This window comes from Drosophila grimshawi, unplaced genomic scaffold (genome assembly GCF_018153295.1).
Source record: "Drosophila grimshawi isolate 15287-2541.00 unplaced genomic scaffold, ASM1815329v1 contig_848, whole genome shotgun sequence".
Lineage (NCBI taxonomy): Eukaryota > Metazoa > Arthropoda > Insecta > Diptera > Drosophilidae > Drosophila > Drosophila grimshawi.
The window spans coordinates 3,332,962-3,355,082 of NW_025063692.1; the positions used below are offsets into that span (position 1 = coordinate 3,332,962).

The 22,121-nt window shown below is 38.7% G+C and overlaps 2 protein-coding genes across 3 annotated transcripts; one reads left to right on the forward strand and one right to left on the reverse strand.

Moving 5' to 3' along the window:
* Positions 1–88: 88 nt before the first annotated feature.
* LOC6569370 (rho GTPase-activating protein 9) lies at positions 89–4,510 on the reverse strand. 2 transcript variants are annotated; one of them, XM_032741303.2, is made up of 4 exons: positions 4,239–4,510; positions 2,354–3,760; positions 2,179–2,284; positions 89–1,586 (listed from the first exon to the last, which is right to left on the reverse strand). In XM_032741303.2, the coding sequence occupies exons 2-4, from the start codon at positions 3,483–3,485 to the stop codon at positions 1,400–1,402; spliced, it is 1,425 nt and encodes a 474-aa protein (XP_032597194.1). In that variant the 5' UTR covers positions 3,486–3,760; positions 4,239–4,510; the 3' UTR covers positions 89–1,399. The 2 variants fall into 2 exon arrangements, with proteins under 2 accessions (XP_032597194.1, XP_001995776.1); XM_001995740.3 differs by lacking the exon at positions 4,239–4,510 and having other exon boundaries at positions 89–1,123; positions 1,404–1,586; positions 2,354–3,648.
* A 4,724-nt stretch (positions 4,511–9,234) lies between these two features.
* On the forward strand, positions 9,235–22,001 carry LOC6569371. Its single transcript, XM_001995741.3, has 5 exons — positions 9,235–9,957; positions 20,365–20,494; positions 20,558–20,898; positions 21,011–21,176; positions 21,252–22,001. The coding sequence occupies exons 1-5, from the start codon at positions 9,832–9,834 to the stop codon at positions 21,359–21,361; spliced, it is 873 nt and encodes a 290-aa protein (XP_001995777.1). The 5' UTR covers positions 9,235–9,831; the 3' UTR covers positions 21,362–22,001.
* The last annotated feature ends 120 nt before the right edge of the window (positions 22,002–22,121 follow it).

The window sequence follows — 22,121 nt, forward strand, 5'->3', positions numbered from 1 at the left end:
ACATGTAATCTACATATATATATATATATATTCCAACTATATATATTATAGCCAGTTGGTATTTTAAATATATTATATGGTACTTATCTCCATAGACGCGTAGACTGTACGAATAAATATATGTCAAACAAATTATAGACTCTTCCCCAAACCCCACACTCCCACTCCCCCATTCCCCCTCCTCCTTGACATATAAGAAAATCATGGAATGTTATTCAGCTGTTCTATATAAAATATTAAATATACTCATATTGTGTATAATTTTAAGCAAATTTTTAGGGTGAACAATAAAATCTACAGTGAAAACCAGTTTTAGCAAATTCAAATTTTGAGAGCATACTTTTCGGATGGTCCAAAGGACTTGCATTATGGTTTTTTTATTTCAGAAAATTTCATAGTGCGTTTGCAATTACAAGGATCAGTTCTCTCGTACTGCATTCAAGGATTCAGAGGTCATCGAAGAACCCAAACACTTGAAGTCGAAGGGAAATGAGATGACATCAGTAAATCCTTGTTTTCTCAGAAACCACAAGGATGATTCGGATGTCCTTTGGCCAGCTGATAGAGCTTATCAATAGATAACTGCTGAATTGGGACTTTCAAGAATATGACCGAGTTGTGAGCAATTTTGTGTGTTAAACAAAGGTCCTTTTACTGTAGCTGCTTGAAGGACTATCGTCGTTTTTATTGCTTAGCACAAATTGGCTGGCCACTGACTATCTCCGATCCAAAGGACATCTGAATAGTCTTTGGAATGATCCAGTTACACAGGACTTTTTATGGCAGAGTTGTCCCTTAAAAAATAAATAACCAAATCATGACCGATTATCGCAGGATAATAATGTGCATACAAATCGCCAGTTCTTGCTTGCTGGAAGGACCTCCCTACTTCTCCACTAGCTAAATAATGTTGAATGTTTTCTTTTCATTTGATTAATTGAATTTATTTTTGTCCTAAATGCAACTATGTACATTTAAATCTGAAGGACTTCTTGGTGGTCATCGATCTGGTCAGCTGCGTCAGTTGTCTCAGAATATGTTATGAAATAGTAAATCCGGTTGCGAGAGCGTCTTCTTCAGATTGCGGACACTGAGTCGCTTCAATCCACGGTCGGCCGTACATCTGTGTGTGTAGAGGGAGGGGGGTGGGGGTGTAGAGGAGACAGGAGACCAGGTACCGATTTGGTTTGAATTTTGGTTAACATTAGCAATGAGTTTATCGGCCATTACTGAGGAGCATGAGACATACTAGCTGAATATATAGCTGAATATACGGAATACCAACACCAAAACATACCACAGGCACAAAAGCTTCCCTTTTTCCTCTTTCTTTTTATTTTTTTGCGTGGGGGGAGAATAGGAGGTGGGGTAGGGAGGACAATGACGATGGCGGGTGCACTTACTCGAATATGCGACCCTGATACTCGATCATTAGCTTCACGCAATCGGCCAACATTTCGCCCTCGAGCAGCAGGGCCTGTATGTCATTCATGTGAACGCCCTGTGGCACGGTGTGGAATATGGTTGGTGTTATCGATAACGATAACGTCTCGGCACTAATCTGCTGCAATGGCACCTTTGTTAGCCTGAGCGAAAGACAGAGATAGAGAGAAATTATATATTATTTATAAATATATTTAACTTAAGTCTGACTGAAGGAATTTCATATCGAGTCAATTTTCAACAGTTTATTTTGATTTTTTTCTGAAATTAAAAATATATAAAACTGTTCAAATGCATTCGATTCATATATTATCGGCTAATAATAATATATTTTCAAATATTGTTTGGTATAATCAACAATGCAAATTAAGCTGATTTCTTCGCATTTTGTAATATTGAAAAATCCATACTTTATTTATGAACATGTTAAGCTTTTATATTTATAGGTATAGGTATATATTTTGAACAGGAGTAATCTTAGTTGAGAGAGCTCGACTCTTAGATACGCTGAACCTATCAACTCATATTCTATATTTAATCTATTTTCGAGAACTTATATTCCAAATTTGCAGTCACAAACTTTTATTGTCTCTGAGATCGACTTTGCTTTTGATATATACATATACTTTCTGGATATTCTTCGATAGCTAAATCTTGCATTCTTCGCGCTTCTGCCTTATGCAAAGTATTTTTAATAATGATAATATATATATAATCGATTAATCGATAGCTCACCGATTGAAATGGGCGAACAGATAGTCCATGGTGTCGCGATTGATCTCGGGCAGTGATCGTATCAGTCTCTTGAGTGTGTCCAGCTTCTGGTGCAGCTCGGTGAGCACTGTTGGGGCAATCCAAAAAACCAAATTAAAATTAGGTGGGGATGTGTGATTTGTGGATGGAAACTTACGCCATTGATTAGGCGGACCGATAAACGTTTTGGCCTCATTGACGCTAACCAGTGGACTCTTGATCTCGCGCAGAAATAGCTTGAGGACGCCAGTTAGTGTGTGTATATCGACGTCCGGCTGACGCAGTGCGTCATAGTCATTCGCATCGATATTGAAGCGCAACGTTTGTATCCGATTATAGTCGCCACACTGCCGATAAATACCCTCTACGGGCTGTGTGGATTGCCTATATTTCGTTTCTATTAAATCACAACAATCGATTATAATTCGTGGCACAGTCCGATGCTGTTCGTGCTTCAGCACCAGCTCCAATTCCGTATTGAAACAGTTCTCATCGAAGAAGATGCGCTGCTCCCGCAACGTTTCAACGCTGGGACGACTCTTCCACCAGTTCGATAAATTCATCCAGGCAACCAGCCGTGAGGGACGCACTGGCCCACCAACAGCCGGACGCTTCCCTTGCGTTTGGATAGGTTGTGGTGGTGGTGGCTGCGCGCGTAGCTCCGTCAACTGACGTGTCAGCTCGTTGACCTTCTGCTCGAGCTCCTGGCTGTGTATGGTCTGCGCCTGCAGATCCTGTTCCAGCGTATACATGCGCTGCTTGAGATTTTGCCAGCGCTTGGCACAAGTTGGACAACATTTGGCATTGGCGCTTGCGCTGGCATTGGTCGAATTGTTCGAGGAGGATGAGCATTGATCCAGACTCGTATTCGAGACCAGCACCGTGCTCTCCTCCAGCAGCAGTCGTGTCAAATCTTTGCTGCTGCTGCTCTTCAACAGCGTCAGTTTATTTGGCTTGGTGCGCAGCTCCCGCAGCAGCACAACAGCCTCGGGTCGACCACACTGATCCACATGATTGCTGGAGCTGGCTAAGCTTTCTATGCGCAACAGCTGTGCTGTGCTTGTCGAGCTATGCGTACGATTGTATTGGCCACCGGATGCACTCGTCGATGACGTCACGGTGCGATCACGAAAACAGTTCATCAGTCGCTTCGGTTGCTGCTGCTGCGTCGTTGTTTGCTGGCGACGCTCGTGGGCAACGTAACCAGCCGCTCCCAGTAAGATGTGCGCCGAGTCTGGTGTGCCGGGCGTAACTGGGCGTAAATCCCTCGATGATCGTGCGCGCTGCATTCCGTTCGACTTTAGACTGCAGACGGCAAACTCGAACTCGAATTCGAACTCGACTTGGAGTTTGGCTTGACTCAGCTGCTCAGCTTATCAATTGTTTTGCAAAGCGCGCAAAGCGGCGGCAGCAGCAGCTCCTCCTCCTTCTTCTACTTCTCCTTTGCCACACACACTCTCTCTCTCTCTCTCTCTCTATCTCTCTCTCCCTCTCTCGCACTTTCTATTCTGTTCACTCTTTCTTCCACTTTGCGAGTCTGACGTCAGTGCGCCGTGGTGCAAAACTGTGGCGAAAGAAGCAAGTCAATTAAATGCATATCGTGTTTCAATTTTAACAAGTATTTATTGCTTGCTTGCCACAGTGAAGACTGGCATCAAGTGGACCGATCTTGATGAAACCTGTACTGTTGAGCAAGGTAAATTACATTTGCCAATAGTTAGTTTGTTTAGTTAGTTTATTGCTATCGAAAAATCGATTTATATCGATCAAATGAATCGAACCTCATCTGCCTATGCTGCATAAGGAGCTTATAAATTCCCTAGGCTTATGGTCTCTGAGATCGGGCAAGATCGACTATACTTTATGTGGTCATAGGAAATACTTGTTTTTGCCTGTTACACACACACATTTCAACAACTTCTAATTGGTTATAGAAATCTTGTCACAAACCAATTAAAAAATGTGGATTAGTTTTCACTTTCACTGCCTGCCTGCCACTTGATGGATGGTTTCACTGTAAGCAGTGAGTGTGTGAATTTTACCACTTGCACTTCAGATGTTTTATGTAACTTGCACCACTGTGCTAAAACATTGTCAACTTCTGGTTGTTGCTGTTGTTCGCCTTCTCTTTGCTGTTGTTGTTGCTGTTGGTTATGCTTCAGTTCGCTCTGTGTCCGTCCGATGCACAGTCCAGAAATAGTCCCTTCCCAGCAATGACGCAGTGGGATCTATAAAAAATTGCCTTCACATGCAGCTCGGATTTCGATTTCCACACGCTGCTCGACTCTGTGAATCAAACTATTCGAACAGTAAACCAAATGAAGGAAATAAATAAATAATTCTATATGTATACATGTGTGTGCGTGTGTGTGTGTGTGTGTGTGTGTTATCATTAACAATGGTTCAGTTTTTAATCGGCAACGGCCCTCACAACTCTCAGCTTGGAGCAGCACAATTTCAGTCCATGATAAGATAAAAACCAGTGAGAATGCCTTGCACAAGTGTCGGAGCAAGTGTAGCCGACTGCTTAATACACTGCACAGCTGCACACAAGTAACTAACGAACAGCCAAAAGAGTTTAAACAATCAAGTTATCTTTTTGGTCAAGTTTTCTTTAAGAATTTTAAGTTTGCTTTAAGAAAACCAGAAATATTTATATATGCAATTGGAGTGCATTAGTTATAAGTGTGTATTTTATTTAATTAACGGAAATCGATTTTAATCGGGGGCAGCTATCGATAAAATTAAATCAACTTCATGCAGGGCAACTTATAGTCCAAAAATTAAAAGTCCCTTGTTTCTTTGCTTGTTAATATAGACCAACATAACTAAAAATCAACTCGACTTTAGATATATATATATATTATTTTCTTTATATGTGGTAAAATATGCTGTCCTCTGCCTCATAGCTAAAGAGTTCAGTTTATGATAACATAAAATGCTTGCAGAGTATTTATTTTGTATTCAATCCAAGAATTTCCCTGTTTATTTATGGAATAAGAAATAATGATCAATTATCAGAATCAAGAACGATTTATTCTTGAGGAAGCACATTCAGTAATGAATTATTTTTGATTGCACTCGAAGTTCTCCTCATTTTATTTCTCGAGAGAGAGAGCTCTCTCGTGCACTTTTTCTCTCTCTGGCATTTCCCCTTAATTGAGCACTACTTGGTATTATTGGTATTAGCCAATACCGGCAATATCACTCGGTGTTTACACTTGCTACCACACACCAAATAAACTGTGGCGCCCTCATTCAGTTAATCGCGATAAGAGTTCCAAATTCTGGTTGTGTTTTGGCAACGGGTCACGAACCGTTGTATACCCTGAACCCATTAAAAATTGATAAAAAGGGTATGATGATTTTTCCTCTTTCACTGTTCAGCTCAGATCTCCCTTCTGCACAAACATATCAGAGCAACACATCTCCAACAATTTGGAAGAGGTATGGGCTCAGAAGGGTACACAAGAGATCTAAAAAGTCGCACAAAGTGCATAATAACAAAATAAAAATGAAGTTTAGCCCAATATTTCTTATGGTGACTACTGTATGATACAGTGATGTGATTTGGGTTTCCAAATAACTGCCAAGTCTTTGGGTCACAGATTTAGATTTGAAGTTACCAAATCCATTTCGTTTCGCTTACCTGATGTTTTTGTTTTTGTTTTTTTTTTTTGTGTGTGTAGAATGTTTGGAGTCGTCTTCCATCCGGTTTCGAGCTGCAATTAATTAGAAACAAATATATAATGAAAGGATTGAGTTGAGTGAATTGAACCCATTGAAGTTGAAGACAGAACTCAAAGTGATTACCTGCTGCACTTAATCGAAATGAGTTCCGAGTTGAGTTCACTGATTGTTGTCGGCTTTGGTTTTCTGAGCAGGCAGAGAAATCATTTGACCAACTGGATGAGCGCATCTCTCCGCACAAATTTAGTGCTAGTGCTCCGACTGGATCACATCTTATACTTCTCGCTTTTCAGCTTGTGTCGCACACTGGAGATGGCACTCTCCCGGAGAAGCTGAACAGCTTTCTGCCACCAGCAATTTTGGAGATTTCGGCGTTGCTGCTCACACTTCATCCTTTGCCAGTTGTTGTAAGTCTGCAATCGCTGCAGCTGCAGTTGGCATTGCCTCCTCGCCACACAAGTGTGCAGACGTCATCTCTGAATTATCTTGTATTTTTACTTAAAAAAAAACACAAAATTAAAGCAACAGGCGAATCTGGCCATTCAATTCGATATCGATAGCTGTAGCGCAAAGCACTTATCGATGTTTTGCTGTACAAAATTATGCTGCCTATTTTGCGGCTGTTTCTTTTTAGCCAAACTGGCAATTGATTCTTTGCCATAGTCAGATTCAGTTGCTTATTTTGAAATGCGCATTGTTTATTGAAAATGTTTGTAATTGAGTGGCATGAATAATAGTATTATTTGTTTTAATATTTTCGTTTTGGTAACCGATAGTTGGCTTCCACAAGCGATTGAAACATTTGTCCGCTATGCAGCACTGCACAACCCGCGCATATTTTTGCATTTCAATTTGAATTTTACACCAAGATAACCGATGTCCTGTTTGATTGCAATAATAACGAAACATTTACGTTTATTATTATCTGTTATATAAAATGCAATCAATGGGCAATGTGGATGACGAGAGCACTTGGAATGTAGGTTTTCGACTTCATATCATGCCATTAAGTCTGTATGTATGTGTGTGCAAGCATATATACGCATGTATTTGGAAGAAGCATGTAGAAATTGACTTGTAGACATTCTCTCTTTCACACGACTTCTTAGCGACTTTCATACGCAAGGGTCTCCTACTGTGGGTCAAACAACACGCACACACACACACACATACACATACTTAATGTACACATATACACACACACGATGGATGCGTTGCTGTTGGAGGCGTTGACAGCGACGCGACGTTTTTGGAATTGACCGTTGCCACCTGGTCACCTGTTACTTTCACTGCGGCAGCAGCGCAACGGTGAACACCGAACAGCGAACACGTTTTGTCCGTTTTGTCCATTTGCCCATTTGGCCAAACAATGCAAAGTTATCAAAATTACAAAAACGTGTCTTCGGCGACAGGGGCAGCCGCCGGCAACATTTTATTTATTTTATACCCTGCACTAATTTGCAAATGTGTAAAAGTGCTGTTTTAATCTGCTCTCTGTCTCCAACAGAATTAATCTGAAATTAAATAAAAATAAGCGAATCATTTACGTACAATGTATGCATGTATGTGTGTGTGTGTGTGTATACATACATACATACATAGAAACTTGGTTCCTTCGTTAAGTTTTAAGTATTGTTGTCAGCTTGTGAAATGCAAATATCATAGATATTTATAAAAAATGCTTAACATAAATAAAAACTTTCCAAAAATAAAGTCGTCTTCATAAAAAAACAATGAAATCATATGTTTGTATATTTGAAGTACATATATATGTACATATGTATGTATTTATATTTGCGTGTATGTGTGTACATTCATAGGAACTTCCTTCGTTAAGTTTTATTGTTGCCAAGGTGGAAGTTGAATAATTTTCAAAGCTAAATAAATACATAATAATAATAAAATAAATAATTAATAAATAAATACATAATATGTACATACATGTATGTATGTATGTGTTTGTGTTTTTTGTCTATGTATGCGTACAGGGCATTTGCTAATCGGTCATCCTGCTGCACTCATATCTTTTTTTTTGGAGTGGATGGCCTTAACAATTTGAAGAAATATATGCATAAATTAGCGATTCTTTGTGCAACAGCCAAACGGAAGTCTTTTCACTTGCCGCTCTCACTTTCGTTGTCGCTGTTACTCATACACACACGCACATGCACACACACACACACACATACATACATACATGGATGTGTGTGTATGTACGTACATATGTACATGCATATCAACTACCGCCAAATATTTAACGATTTGTGCTAAATTTGTGAATTAAGTGCCCCCCATTCGCATACATAATAATAATAATAATACTGGCGACAACAACAACAGCAACGCAAAACTCGACGCTGTGGAATGCAAACGGTATGCGAATAGAAAATAAAGTATTGGACAAATTGACTGAGTGACTGACTGAGTGAATGACAGGCAGGCGCAGACTTGTTTTTTACCAGCCAACAACAACAACGACAACAACCATTGACAATTGCCTATCCTGCATGTGTCTGCTTTTATTGTTGCTTATCTATCTAGGCAACTCTGGTATTTTGCCATGCATACACACCAAACCACTCACACACACACACACGCACACGGTTGCATTTTTGAGCGCGCCCAAAAATGCAATCGAGAGGAGAAAAAATGAAGAAAAAAAACCCACGCAATAACGAAAACCCAAAATAGAAGACAACTATAAAAACTGATGAATACAACAACAACCAAATGGCATGCCAATGCCAAACACACACACACACACTACCACTTGCTGGGCTTATGTGTTGCTGCTTACCTGCGCCGACGCAGACGTTCACGTTGACAGCGCAGCCGCAGCATCTTTTACTACACACAGCTACAATGCTATTGCATTATTTGGCAGTACACTGCAAACAAAAAGTACGTAACTTTTTTAGCAAAGTCAATATAACTTTGACAAAAACTGACTACACTCTTTGCCATACTAATAAATCGTCTGCAAAATTGATTTTTGTTGTTTATCTTGGTGGTTTTGTGCGTGTGTGTTATTTTTTGTCAGTGTATTGTCTTTTTTCCGTTGGTTGCCCTGCTGTCCGCGTCTTGCTCCTGCCAGCTTCTTTAACATACCAAAGCAAAAATATCAACAGGCTGCTACAACAAAGAGAACAACGATAGTTTCAAGTGATTTTCTTCTTGTTTGCCAGTTGATGTTGTTGTTATCCAGCAGGTAGACGAGCCGGGTTTCATTGCACTGCGCAGCGATGTCGCTGCTTCAGCCAGCGTCGTCGTCGCCCGTTTCGTTGTCTGAGCTGAGCTAAGCTGTTGAAACTTAGCTCAAGAGTTTTGGCGTTCAGTCCGTTGGCGAACGTTGTCTTGAGCACAGTTTGTCGTTGTCGTAACACGCATTAATAACAACAGCAGCAGCAACGTGTTGCGCGCGCGTGTCTGTGTGTGCGTGTGTGTGTGTCTGTGTATGTGCATTGGTATTGGTGTGTCGGTTACTGTGCCTGTCTTACTTCTTGACTGGTCCCGTTCCCGTTCGCCCGTTCGCCTTGCGCTTGCTAAATTATACACGTCGTCGTCGTTGTCGTCGTTTTTTTTTAGTTTTTTTTCCTGTGTTGCCGCAGCAACAGCAAACTGGTTGCTGGCATCAGAAGCAGCCGTAGCAGCAGAAGTTAGCAAAAGCAGCTATCTGTGAAAAACAATAACAATAATAATAATAATAATAACAGCAACAACAACCGTATTTATTTTTTGTTTGGAAAATCGTCGCAACCACAAAAAAAACCGTTTAGCGGTAGCAGCAGCAAAAGGAGCACACTAAACAGTAACAGCACCAGTAGCATTAACAGAGCAATTACAGTAGCTGTTGCCAGTGCATGCAACAATTTTCGGTCAATTCGAATTCAATTGCAAGAAACACACAGAAAAGGATAACAAAAAAACACAAGAACAACAACAACTATGCCCTGCTCGGCCGTAACTCTGTCAATAGCGACAATCTGTGCGATAATCGCGACAGCGCTGCTCGCGATCGCCTTCTCCACAGACAATTGGCTGCACTATGACGTCAGACGCAATCAGATACAGGTTGGTATTTAGTATTTAATATTTAAGTGTCAACAAAAATTATGCCAGCTCAGATACACACATTATCCGCTTGTGTGTGTGGGTGCATTTATCTGACACCCTTGTCAAACCAACACATAAACAATGGGTTCAAATCAAGCCAAGGCCTTGTCACATAGAAAAAAAAAACAAGACAAACTGCAGCAGGCAAGAATGAAAACAGCAGCCGAAGACGATGTTAAGAGCCAAAGTCGAAATGGATGTCGAAATGAAACTAAGGCACACTGAGTACACACTTGAGAAAAACCAACACACACATGTGCACAGTGTGCACCAGATGACGGAAAATCTAGAAACCAATGGGGAAAAATTTCGGAAAATTATAATTGTATAGTGAAAGATTCAAAATGGCAATCTATATTATTCTTTTTTTTGGCAACTTTTATAATTGCAGAATATTTTGAGCAGCTTCAAATATACTAAATGTGTACATCACAATGATTTAAAATAAATCTTAAGTCTTGTAGAACTTTATTAAAATAGAAAATTTGTCCCACTGTGCCTGTGCATGCATGCTGCTTGGCTGCAACGGTCAGCGTCGGCAGCGGCAGCGGGCAGAGCGACAGCATTAACAGAGTAACAGTAACAGACGCGCGTGTTGCTGCCTAGCGAGCTACATACACACACACACATACATACATACAGACATACAAATGTTGAAGAAGAAGAAGATTAAATAAGGGCATGGCGGTGCAGAGTGTGAGGCATACGAAAAGAAGAAAGGTCGAAAGCAAACAGCGAGTTGACGATCAAAGAGGGAGGGAGGGAGGCGCTTGGGCGGGCAGGCGGCTGGGCGGGCCGTTAACGCTAAAACTTTCTACGCGAGTGCTTAGCCAGGCCAAGCGAACGCAGCTGAAGAAAACGACAAAGGAGACGGCGAAGAAGAAGAAGTAACAATTTCTCATTTTGCATGTAATATACACAAAACAACAATAACAACAAGTGGGGGTTTTTGTGGGTGCAGCCCAAGGCAGTGAGAGAGAGAGAGAGAGAGTGAGTATCATATAAAAACATGTGTGTGTGCGCGCATAGCTCGCATACCAAAACAAACTAACAGCGACACCAAAATGCTGAAAATATTTACACGTTTTTGGCATCGTCGCTTAACGATCGCCTTGCTTTGCGCTCGCCTAAAGGTTAATCTTGGCAGCGCTGTGGGCGAGAGGGAGATAGCAAGAGTGGTGAATTTTGTTGATCTGCGCTCAGCAGGTACAATATGTAGAATAAACGTAATTCAAATGTTCGCTGCGCACTTTCGTCTCAGCTTAACCCATGGCAAATCAATTGATACGCCCCGAGTTTATAGGGCTATAAATGGACGAAATACAAGCTACTTTTCTTCTATACCCTCTTGCTCATCTTAATGGATAGATGAGGTATATTCATATATACATATTTAACAAGCAAAAGCACACAGCCTTCACGCCATAATTGATATTTTACCAATTGTTACTAAACCGTTTAATACATATATATATATATAAATATATATATAAATCTTGCTTTTAACTGGGTTGAACTGGGTATGCACTAGTCAGGCATTTTCGACTTGCGGCATTCTGTGGTTTGTTCTACGACTAATATTTGAAATAGTGAGCTTGCCTCCAATTACCAAGCGACTTCTACAGTAGTAATAGTATTTAAAACTCGAATTTTAGAAGGGCCATTTGCAGCACTGGCTGCATTGTATCCATTGTGCTTGGCTTCGATGCTTTCGTAGAACTCGCTCTGGGCGGATTACTGTTATCAGCACAATACAATTATGCGTACAATAGTTCTCTCTCTCTGCGCTCTTTCTCAATTCTTTGTTCAGTTCAGGCTAAACAAAGTTCAAGCGCTTTATAGGAAAACAAGAACTACAACAACAACAAGAACAAGAACAACAATTGCTGCTACTATTTTGTGCTTGCTGTTTGCCCATTCTGCTTCTGCTGCTGTTTCTGTTTCGTTTCCTTCTACTTCTATTTTAACTACAGTGCCTCTCTTTCTAGATGGCAACTCTGCCTCGGTTTCGTCTTCTTCTTCTTCTGGTTTCCAGTACCTGTCTGCGTGCCAAAGCAAAAAATTGTTTTATTTTGCTGTTTGAGTGTGTGGCAAACCTGTTTTGAGTTTTCTCTCGTTTCACGTTTTCAGCTCGCTCAAAAATTGGTATGCGAGATACCCGCTTGAAGCCCAGGCCGCGCTACCCTCCCATTCCCCTATGCCGTACACATTCTGGTTGCCAGATCGCCGAAAGCCCTAAGTCGCCATTGTTGTGTATTCATTATTGTCAAAGCCATGTTGCCAGATGCGAAACATATTGCAAATTCAATTGATTAAACTGTTGCACTTTTTTTTTTGCCAACTGGGCCAACAGGCCGTGGTCAAAAGTTAGTGCCCGACTAGAAGATAATCGATTCTTATCGATATTGTGGAAATGGCGAAAGTTGACGTTGTGAAATAATCTTGATGACGACTAACTTTAATCTCCAGCTCTTTAAGTCTCAGGTCTAGTCGACAAGATCGACTCAACTGATCATAGAGTATATACATGTATATACTCCTGCCCTCAGAGTGTTACATAGTATCGATAATCGATTTTTGTTATCGATATAGTGTAAATGGAGAAACAAAATTGAGTCATACCTTTACATAACTGCAATATACCCTGACATTTTTTTGTCATTTTCAATGGGTATACACATACAGAAAAAGAGAAACCCTTATCAGGCATATTGCATTTGTCTGCCGTTGTTGTTGTTGTTGATTTTTTTTTTGTTGACTTGCTTTCATGTTTTCTTTTCTGCGTTTTGTTTTGCTGCATTTGGTAGCCGTCTGGCGTTACTTTTTACCTCCAAATGCAATGGTAGACGTCAACTTTTCGAAAAAAAGAGATGAAAAGCAACAATAAATGGAAAAGCTGAAAACTTGCTGTTGTTGCTTTTCTGTTGCCCATTTACCACTTGAGGTTTTTAAAGTTTTGGATTTGTTTTTTTTTTTTTTTTGTGTTCAATGAATGAATTTCATGTTGTTTTTTTACGCTTAGTAAGCGCTTTGATTTGTCATACAAATCAAAAACAAACACACATGTTAATTTGAGAGACGAAGTAACAAATATATAAAAATTAATTAAGCTTTTGCCAAATTACTCATACGCCATGTGCGGCCAAGCAGCGAACGCATCAGATTTCTTTCAAGCAGCATTACGTATATTTATTTTCTTCTCTTTTTCTTTGCACACACTTGAAAAATAATTAGAGAAATTTTCATATTTTCAAACAAGTTGAAACGTTGTCGATCAGCAATTCTGGGACAAGAGCCTGGATATAATACTGATACCAAGAACGTTTTTATTGTGTGATAGCGAATCTTAAGATATGTTTTATTATCGATTTGCATTTATCGCTGGTATCGAGAGCAACACAATTAATCTCTAAAGGTCGTCACCAGCAATCTTCCCTCCGAATTTGTTGACTCTAGTTGCAAAATTGTTGAAAATATATTTTATTATCGATTTGTTATCGATAGCAACCCAAGTTTCAAATGCAGAACGAAGCTCTGGAGTATATATAGAACATATAACATGTGGATTTTCTAGCTATAGTTTCTAAAGTTTCTTGGCTCATTGGTGCAAACTGAATATAATCGATATATCGAGTGTTCACTGTATTACTGTATTACTTATTATATGTGGACAAATGTAACCTGAACAACTGTTTGCTTATTATTAAATCGTAAATCATCTTTGAAAATTGCGAGTGGCAGACTGTCTGTCTGACTGTCTGTTTGTCTCTTTGTCTTTTAGCCATCATTAGTTTGGCTAATGTTGTATTTTATTTGCTGACATCATGTGAAATTCCGAACTGTTGTCTCACCTATCCAAAACAACCGTTCTCTTCTTCGTCGTCTTCTTCTTTTTCGTCTTCTTCTTGTTATTGTTGTTGCTTCAAAATATCCCAGTCAAGAATAAAAAAAATCAATTTGCATAAAGTGAATTGCATTTGGCGTTGGGTTTCATACAAATGTGTGTGTGTGTGTGTGTCTGTGTGCGTCAACTGTCTTCATCAGCATAGCATAGGGGAAGCGGGAAATACGTCTTGAGTTCCTTCAGCATGTCGTAACTGTTTACTAAAAACAGCTGAGTGATTCAAATCATTTAAACAACACTAATTAATAATTCAACACTTGTTATAACCCTGAACCCAATTAGCAACAGGGTATAATAGAGTTGTTCAGGAACAGAAGGCAGCAACTGCGTACCCATAATGTATATTAATATTCTTGATCAGCCGAGTCCATTTGCCCATATTCGTTTGTCCGTCTTTAAAAGGGAACAGAGAGAGAGAGAGGTATTCTCAATTTGGTATATAAGTTCTCGAACACCATCGCGAGATCAAGTTTGTTTCATTTCATATCGATAACTTTGTTCGATTCGCCCATATCGATATAAATTGATATCCGATAACTGTGAGAACTTCAATAAGATTGATTAAGCAACGCAGATTTATGAGGGGAAAGGGCATTTAATTGTCGAAGTGCCCAAAACAACTGTGCCTTCTACTTGTTTCTGGTTCCCATGAAATTAATATCAAGAGCTGTTTTTATCGATCTCTTACGTAACAGCTCAGAAAGTATGATTCTAGTCAGAGATTTTCTTAGTAATTTGTTTAATTTAATGCATCCTTAATCAAAAAAAATTAATTTTTTTTTTGTTTTCTTGGATATGATTTGTGCGCTTTCGCCACACTGATTATTAAGAGATGATGTGCAGTGATGATGTTCTCGAGATATGAGTCTCTTTCTAAATGTTTCTCACACGACTCTGTTGTAGTCTACTTAAATCTCAATTATTTTGGCCACTTGAGCGTGCGATTTTGAACGCTTTCGCTTCCTAACGAACTCGATAAGCATTTTTTTTTTTGCTTCTTCGTTGAATCAACAAATTGTTGAAATTTGAATCATTTACGTTGGACTCGCGTTGGTTGAATTTTTTGTGCTCCACGCTTGTATTTGTTTTGTAGAGTTGGCTTCCGCGTACTTTTTTTCCAGTGCATTTACGCATGTGCTTCTTAACTTGTCATAATTATAGCTATTACTATTTTGATTTAAGTTGAATGTTGAACTTGGCGCCAAAGATTGAAGACCTGAAGATCTGTTGTCAATGTCGTGCTCCCACGCTCATTTATTTGGGAAATAACATTCGAAATAATGAAAAGTGCAAAAATACGAAATAAAATACGGTCGAACCAGAAACCAGCTGAAATACTTATGTACAACAAATAACAAATGCCAATTATCACAAGTTATTTGTTTGTCTACATCTATTTTTTTTTTGCATACACTTTAAAAATTTATTAAGACAACTTGATCAAATATTGCTTGTTGAGATTTATGCTATAGCTTAAAAGATGTCGGGGTATATTGCCATTGAGCCAAATTTTGTAACGGACAGAATGAAGCAAATATATATATATATATTCTTGATCAGCAACATAGAGTCGAATCGATCTAGCTAAACTAGGTGACTAGTGACCTCAAATTTGGCATATTTGTTATCGTATGTCATGCGCAATTCAATTGTATTTAGTTGTTTCGATAAATGATCGATAACAACTCGATTACTAATAGCAATAAAAGCCACAATTATAAAGATATTCACTTCAAATTGATCAACACACATAAGTTCAGAGATTCTCCTTGTCCAGCTCTCTTCACTAAATGCACTCTTGGCTGTTCCAGCCAAGGAGGCGCTCGACTTACGTAGCTGTTTACAGGGTATCCCCAAGTCGAGCACTTTCGATTACAGCATTCCAGTTTTGTTATTTTTTTAAGATTTCTAAATTTGCCGCACCTAACAAAATACACATTGACAAATGTACAAATGTATATATACACAGATGTGTACATATGTATACATATACACATATTCGTATGTACGCACACACACACACACACACACACGTGTGTATGTTTCCATCACCTGCATTTTTTGACAGCTTCTCGTTGCGTTATTCCGCTTCTTTGTTTTATTTATCCTATTTTCTTGTTTTGCATTTTTGATTTACAGTTGAGTTTAGTTTACGTTGATTAATGTTACAGATACAGATATTGCAGATATATATATATATATATAACGTCTGTATATGTAATATATATATATATATATTTATAAAAGCGTTGAAAACACGACGGCGGCCTTGGGTCTGTAAAGTTGTACAACTTTAAGCTCGCTGGCATCCTGCATCGATGTAGTTTTTTTTAGCCAGTTCTTGAGTTGGATATATATATATATATATATATGTGTGTACTTATGTAGTTGATGTTTAGTGGGGTAGGTAGATGTACTCGGTGGTTGGTAGGTGGATTGGTTGGGGGGGGTCACAGCACATGCTCGAGCGAAACCCGTTTGTGGTCTCTGTCATAAAAATAGTTGCGCCTTATTAATACATATCTGTGGACAAACAGTCGCAGCTGCATATGGCGCCAGACTACGCTCTAGAGTCTAGACTCTGGAGAAACTGGAAAAAACGGTAGTCGAGCTGGTTAGGGTTTTACCTACCAACCTACCAAATACCAAGAACAATATGAGGAAGTCTACGAAAATCAGACAGACAGACAGGCGGATACGACTATAACGACTCGATTAGTGTTCTGCTGATCGATCAGTACTAATTTAAAATACCCTCTAGAAGGATAGTAAAATACACTCGTACCAAAAGTTATCAAGTTTATGCTTTGCTCAGGTTTTGTTGATGACAAAAGATCGGTTTATCTGTCTTTCTATGTATCTCTTTATATATTTTTCTATATATCTATATCTACATCGATTTGTATATCTCTAACTATATCTACATCTATCTCAGTATCTATATTTATATTTATCTCTATATATATCTCTTTCTATCTATATGTGTCTGTCTTTCTATCTCTGTCTCTATACATTGTCAATATTAGCTCTCTCATGCTAATCTCGAGCTGGGCATTTGGGAACACGTAGTCTGTTTTGTATCCGAAATTTTGAAATGGCCTCACGTTTCACACGTTCGCCCCGTGAAATTCTATTTCTTTATGGGGAAATTGTTAATCAGCTAAAAAAAAATATGACCACAATTCAGAGGTGAAGTTGCCTCTTTCCCAGCAGCTCTAGTCGATGGACAGGGAATGATAGGGAGAGAGAGATAGCTTGCACGACTCGATGCTACCCTGTGGCCAAGTTATCAATGAAGTGAAGACAACATTCTCTGTCTTTGTTGCACAGTTTCATCATCATACCCCCTTTTTAAGCATTTTTAATGGGTACTCGCTGTAAAAAGAGAAAAGCTTTTTTTGCTGTCAGTCACCAAAAAAAATAAAAAAAAAAATACAAAAAAAAACACGAAACGTGTTTAACTCGATGTCCGGTACTTAAATAACAATGTGATAGCCCAAAAGAAAACTCAAAAAGCTAACAAAGTGAACAAGAAAAAGACGAGGAGAAGTCGATAAACGTTGAGCTTGGGCTAAGAGGTGGTCTGTAGGGATTGGAGGGTGGTTAGCGAGGTGAGGGAAGGGAAAGAGTGTATCTCTCTTTTGGCGCATATTGAAACTGCAGAACTGGACTTATTATGTAAATTTCGGGATGTTTGTGTTAAATGTATGTGTGTCCATGTGTGTGTTGTTGTTGTTGTTGTTATTTTCATTGCTTACGCAATACCACAAAACTCTTTGCTTTTGGTTAGGGCATCAACAAATGTAAACTGGGAAGTGGGAAGTTATTGGCCCTTACCTCCGATCTCTCTCTCTCTCCCTCTCTCTTTCTCTTTCTATCTATCTCTCTCTACCACACCTTCCCCTCCATCAGTCCGCCCCCAGTGATATCGCTTATGAAATAGGTTGGTTTTCGCTTGGCTTGCGCTCGGACCTCCTCGTTATTTGGGTTTATTTTTCTTTCTTTTTTTTTTGGTTAGGTTTAATGTATTAGCGCATTACACACTGCCCCAGCCGCAACCCCACCCCACCCTAGCCCAACTCTCTCTCTCTCTCGCTTTCTGTGTACCTGTCTCTTTCTCCGCCTAACGGATTAATTTTGTAACTTTCTTATGAAAGTGTCTTGGGTGTTTCGGGGGCAATTAAGGGCTCTAAGTTTGCTGCTTTTGCTAAGGTGGGGCGGTGTTTTCTTTGTTTGTTGTTTGTTGTTCGTTGTGTGTTGCCCGTTGTATGTTGTCCGTTGGCTTGAGAAACCATTCAGCTATAAAGCGGCTCGAGAAATCAGTCGTGTGCACCAGGCCGCAGAGAGCTCCTGTTATAAATGAGAGCATCAATTGGTCATAGCCATGGCTATAACTATAACAAGTTAGAATGCTCGACTCGAGAGAGCTCGTTGCGAAGATACCCTTGAAGCCCAGCTGCTCAAGACAATAGAGTATATCGATTTGTATCGATATTCACACATCGCATGCAGTTATCGATCAAATGAAACAAATTTGATTTGACGATTTTATGTGTTTTTTTTGTAGCTCTTATAGTCTCTGAGTTATTATACAGTACCAAACAGGACAGACATCAACTTGGACATTTTTAATTGGTACAGGGTATAACTAGCCGAGCTAATTGCTCAGTTACGCCCAAATGGGCAAGTCGAATAGAGGAGTAAAGAGCGGCGTGAAAAGCGTCCAAGTCGAAGGTTGATTGTTGTTGATTAATTTCTAATCCCGTTCGAAACATCAAATTATTTATATATATATATTCTTGATCAGCATCAATTGATGTCTCTTTATAGAGTTGTTCTTATTTTTGTAGCATTTAAAATGCTTATAAATCCCATAGTGCTTCACAAATTTAATAACAATTGATTGAATTAAGCCAAAACATAACCTTCTCGACAGATTATGGATTATATATGTATATATATATATATATATATATATATATATATATCAATATATGTATATTGGCTCAAGCAACAACAAACAAAAACCTTAACGACAACAAACCAATACTGAGAACAAGTTTTTCATGTGGGCGTCTTTTAACAAAAATGATTCGGCCTATGATTTCAACTACACTTAGAGAAAAAAGAAACGCCCTTAAATTTACATAAAATCGCCAACAATTTTATTCAGCATGAATATGAGTATGTACCAGGCAGAAGGAAGCAACTCTGAATTCCATAGAGTATATATATATTCTTGACAAGTAACAAAATTTTTTAGAAACTTAAAAAATAATTGCAAATATCAAATAGAAAATGATGGAAAAGACGCCTTTCCTTTTGGAACAAATGCGCTGGTTCGCTTTTGAATTTTTGTCTAAGTGTAGTTCAATCACAATTATTCCAGTTGTTGTTGTTTGTTGCTTCTCGATCACCATCCGGTCATCTTTCGTTTTACTATTGTTGTATATGTATCTGAATCTCAATGAGACGCGGATGCACATAAATATAGATCTGACAATGGGCGTCATGTGCCATTATCGTAGGTGTCTGTCTGGCTGTCTGCTTGTGTTGTATACATTTAAGATATATGTATATATATAGTGTACTTATCAGATTAAGTGTTGCCGTTGATCACGTTCCCTCGTTCGCCGTTCGCCGTTCGCAGTTCGCAATTGGCATACGTCATTACATGAGAGCTTCAGATACATTGCGGATTGAGCAATTTCAAGTCTTACAATTGAAGGTCGACCGTTGTCAATAAAAACGTTGCGTAAAGCAACAAACAAAATGCACTGCGAAAAACACCTAAAAATCGACAAAAAAAAACGAAACTGAATAAATGCTGCTGATGGTTTCAAAAATATCAAAATAGTTTGCTCAAAGTTCACAATTTCTTACAATGTATAATTTAAAAAAAAAAAAACATATTTTGAATAAAATTTAATAAGAATGGTGTTTTTTCTTCTGTTTTTTATTTTGTAAGTGCTAATAGATTTCGATCCTAGAGAGTTGAGTAAGACCAACAACGTGCCTAAAGTGTCACTTAGACTGCTATTTATGTGTTTGATTGAAAAATAAACTGAGTTGAATATAATAAAATGCTAAACATATATTAGATGAAAAGTTATTCAATAATTCAAGGGACATTTCAGAAATTTGTATTACTGAATTATATACATATATATATATATATTTATTGGTACACTTCATCAAGTATAATAATATAGTAATACCCATAAAACCATATTTTAAATTTGAATCTTAAACAAGTATTGATTTTTCATAGATTTGTTTTATACTCGTATTTAACTTGATTATATTATATTATTTAAATGAACATCTGATTTAATTTTGAAACGTGTATTGATCCTTTATGGAATTTGTTTTTTAATATTAATTGTGAGTTAATTAGTTAATTTTAAAGTATTGGTTTTTAAATGAACTCCTGCTAATCCCTGTATTCTCCATCATTGTAGGCCTTTGCCGCCAAGCACTCGGATGCGGAGTCGCTGCTGCATAATTTGAATGCCAAGTATTATTATTATACGAGAACCCGTGGACTGTTCAGGATATGCTATCCCAAGGAGCGACCGCCGGTAACAGCAGGTAAGTCCCCTCCCGCCTCTGCCCAAACTATGAACTATGCTTATTTTTTGGTTTGCGTTCTAGTGCCGACGTATTTGTCACCGATTGAGACACACTGCTCGAACATTGACTACTTCCCCCAGGTGGATGACGACAAGATATCGAATGAGGATGCCACATCGCGCCTGCATTTGGCACGCTCCTGCATTGCGCTGTTCATCATCAGCTTTGTGACAATCTTCTGCGCGTTCTGGACGGGTCTATCTGGCTGCTGGAAGCGATCGTCGGGCGCCATAACTGCCACATCGATACTGCTGCTAGTGACCTGTCTGCTTGCCGCCGGCGCCATGGGACTCTGGCATACCGTTGAGTTCTTCGAGAAGGAGAAAGTTGTCGGCGAGGATTACTTCCAGCAATGGAATACGGTGCGTGACTCCAAATGAGAGTGACTCCAATAGTGGCTTAAACTCTTCAATAACATTTCTAACTAATCTCCCTCTCTCTCTCTCACACACACACACACACACACACACACAGGTGCTGCGAGATAATACAAAGATTGTGTATGATTGGTCGTATATTGTGGCCTGGACAGGCATCGGCACCTGCCTCCTGGCTGCCATTCTATTGTCCGGCGCCGCCGTCTGTCTGCGCAACGAGCGCGAAAAGGAGGAGCAACTCAATCTGCAATATCTGATGCCCGGTATGAATGCTTGAATTGTTACCAAGTTACATTCAATGCATGCACTAATACACCTATTTCTTCATCGATTTACAGTGTACTCGCAGAAGCAGCCACCGTATCCGCCCTATGCCAACTACGCACAGCCGCAGATCTATCCGGGTCCCTACTATCATGGCTCGCAATACGGACCCTATAATTATTAATAACAACGAATATGCAACAACAACAGCAACAACAACAGCAACAACAACAACAACATCAACAACGAATGAATGAGCAAAGAAGGCGAAGAACAAATAATGAACAAATAGCATTTTGAAATCGTTTGATGAGATCACAAAATGTGTAAAGAGCTATTTTCGAAAAATATCGGGTTGGGTCGAAAGTCTCCCAGTTTCTCAACCTGTCTAAACCTTAACTGCAAATGGCGAAAAGTTGTTTGCAATTTTGCTAAACATGAAAACATACATGCATACACACATAATATAATATACATACAAAAACAGACAAATATTTATATATATATATACATATGTATATTTATATATATATATATATATCAATTTTTTTTTAAAAGAATTTAGTTTGTAGCATCCTATACACATACATATTTTGATGTATAGAAATCGTGGGTGTTGAGTCAAAATGCGTCTAAGAATTATTTGGTGCGCAAATGTTGCAAAAATTAAGAGGAAAAACAAAAACAAACAAAAAAAAACGAAAAATGTTTAAAAAAATAAATATATATGTATGTACTTACAGCAGACAGAACAATAAAGATATAATTTATTGTAGCATGTAACGTACACATGTAGCTTATAATATTATAATTTTAATGAATCTTATAATAATAATGTATGTATCTATCTAAGTATAATTTTTTTGTATATGTATATGAATACGTAATGCGTATAACTTTACAAATGCGCATTAAGCGTCATTTTGTCTTCCAAGTATATATAT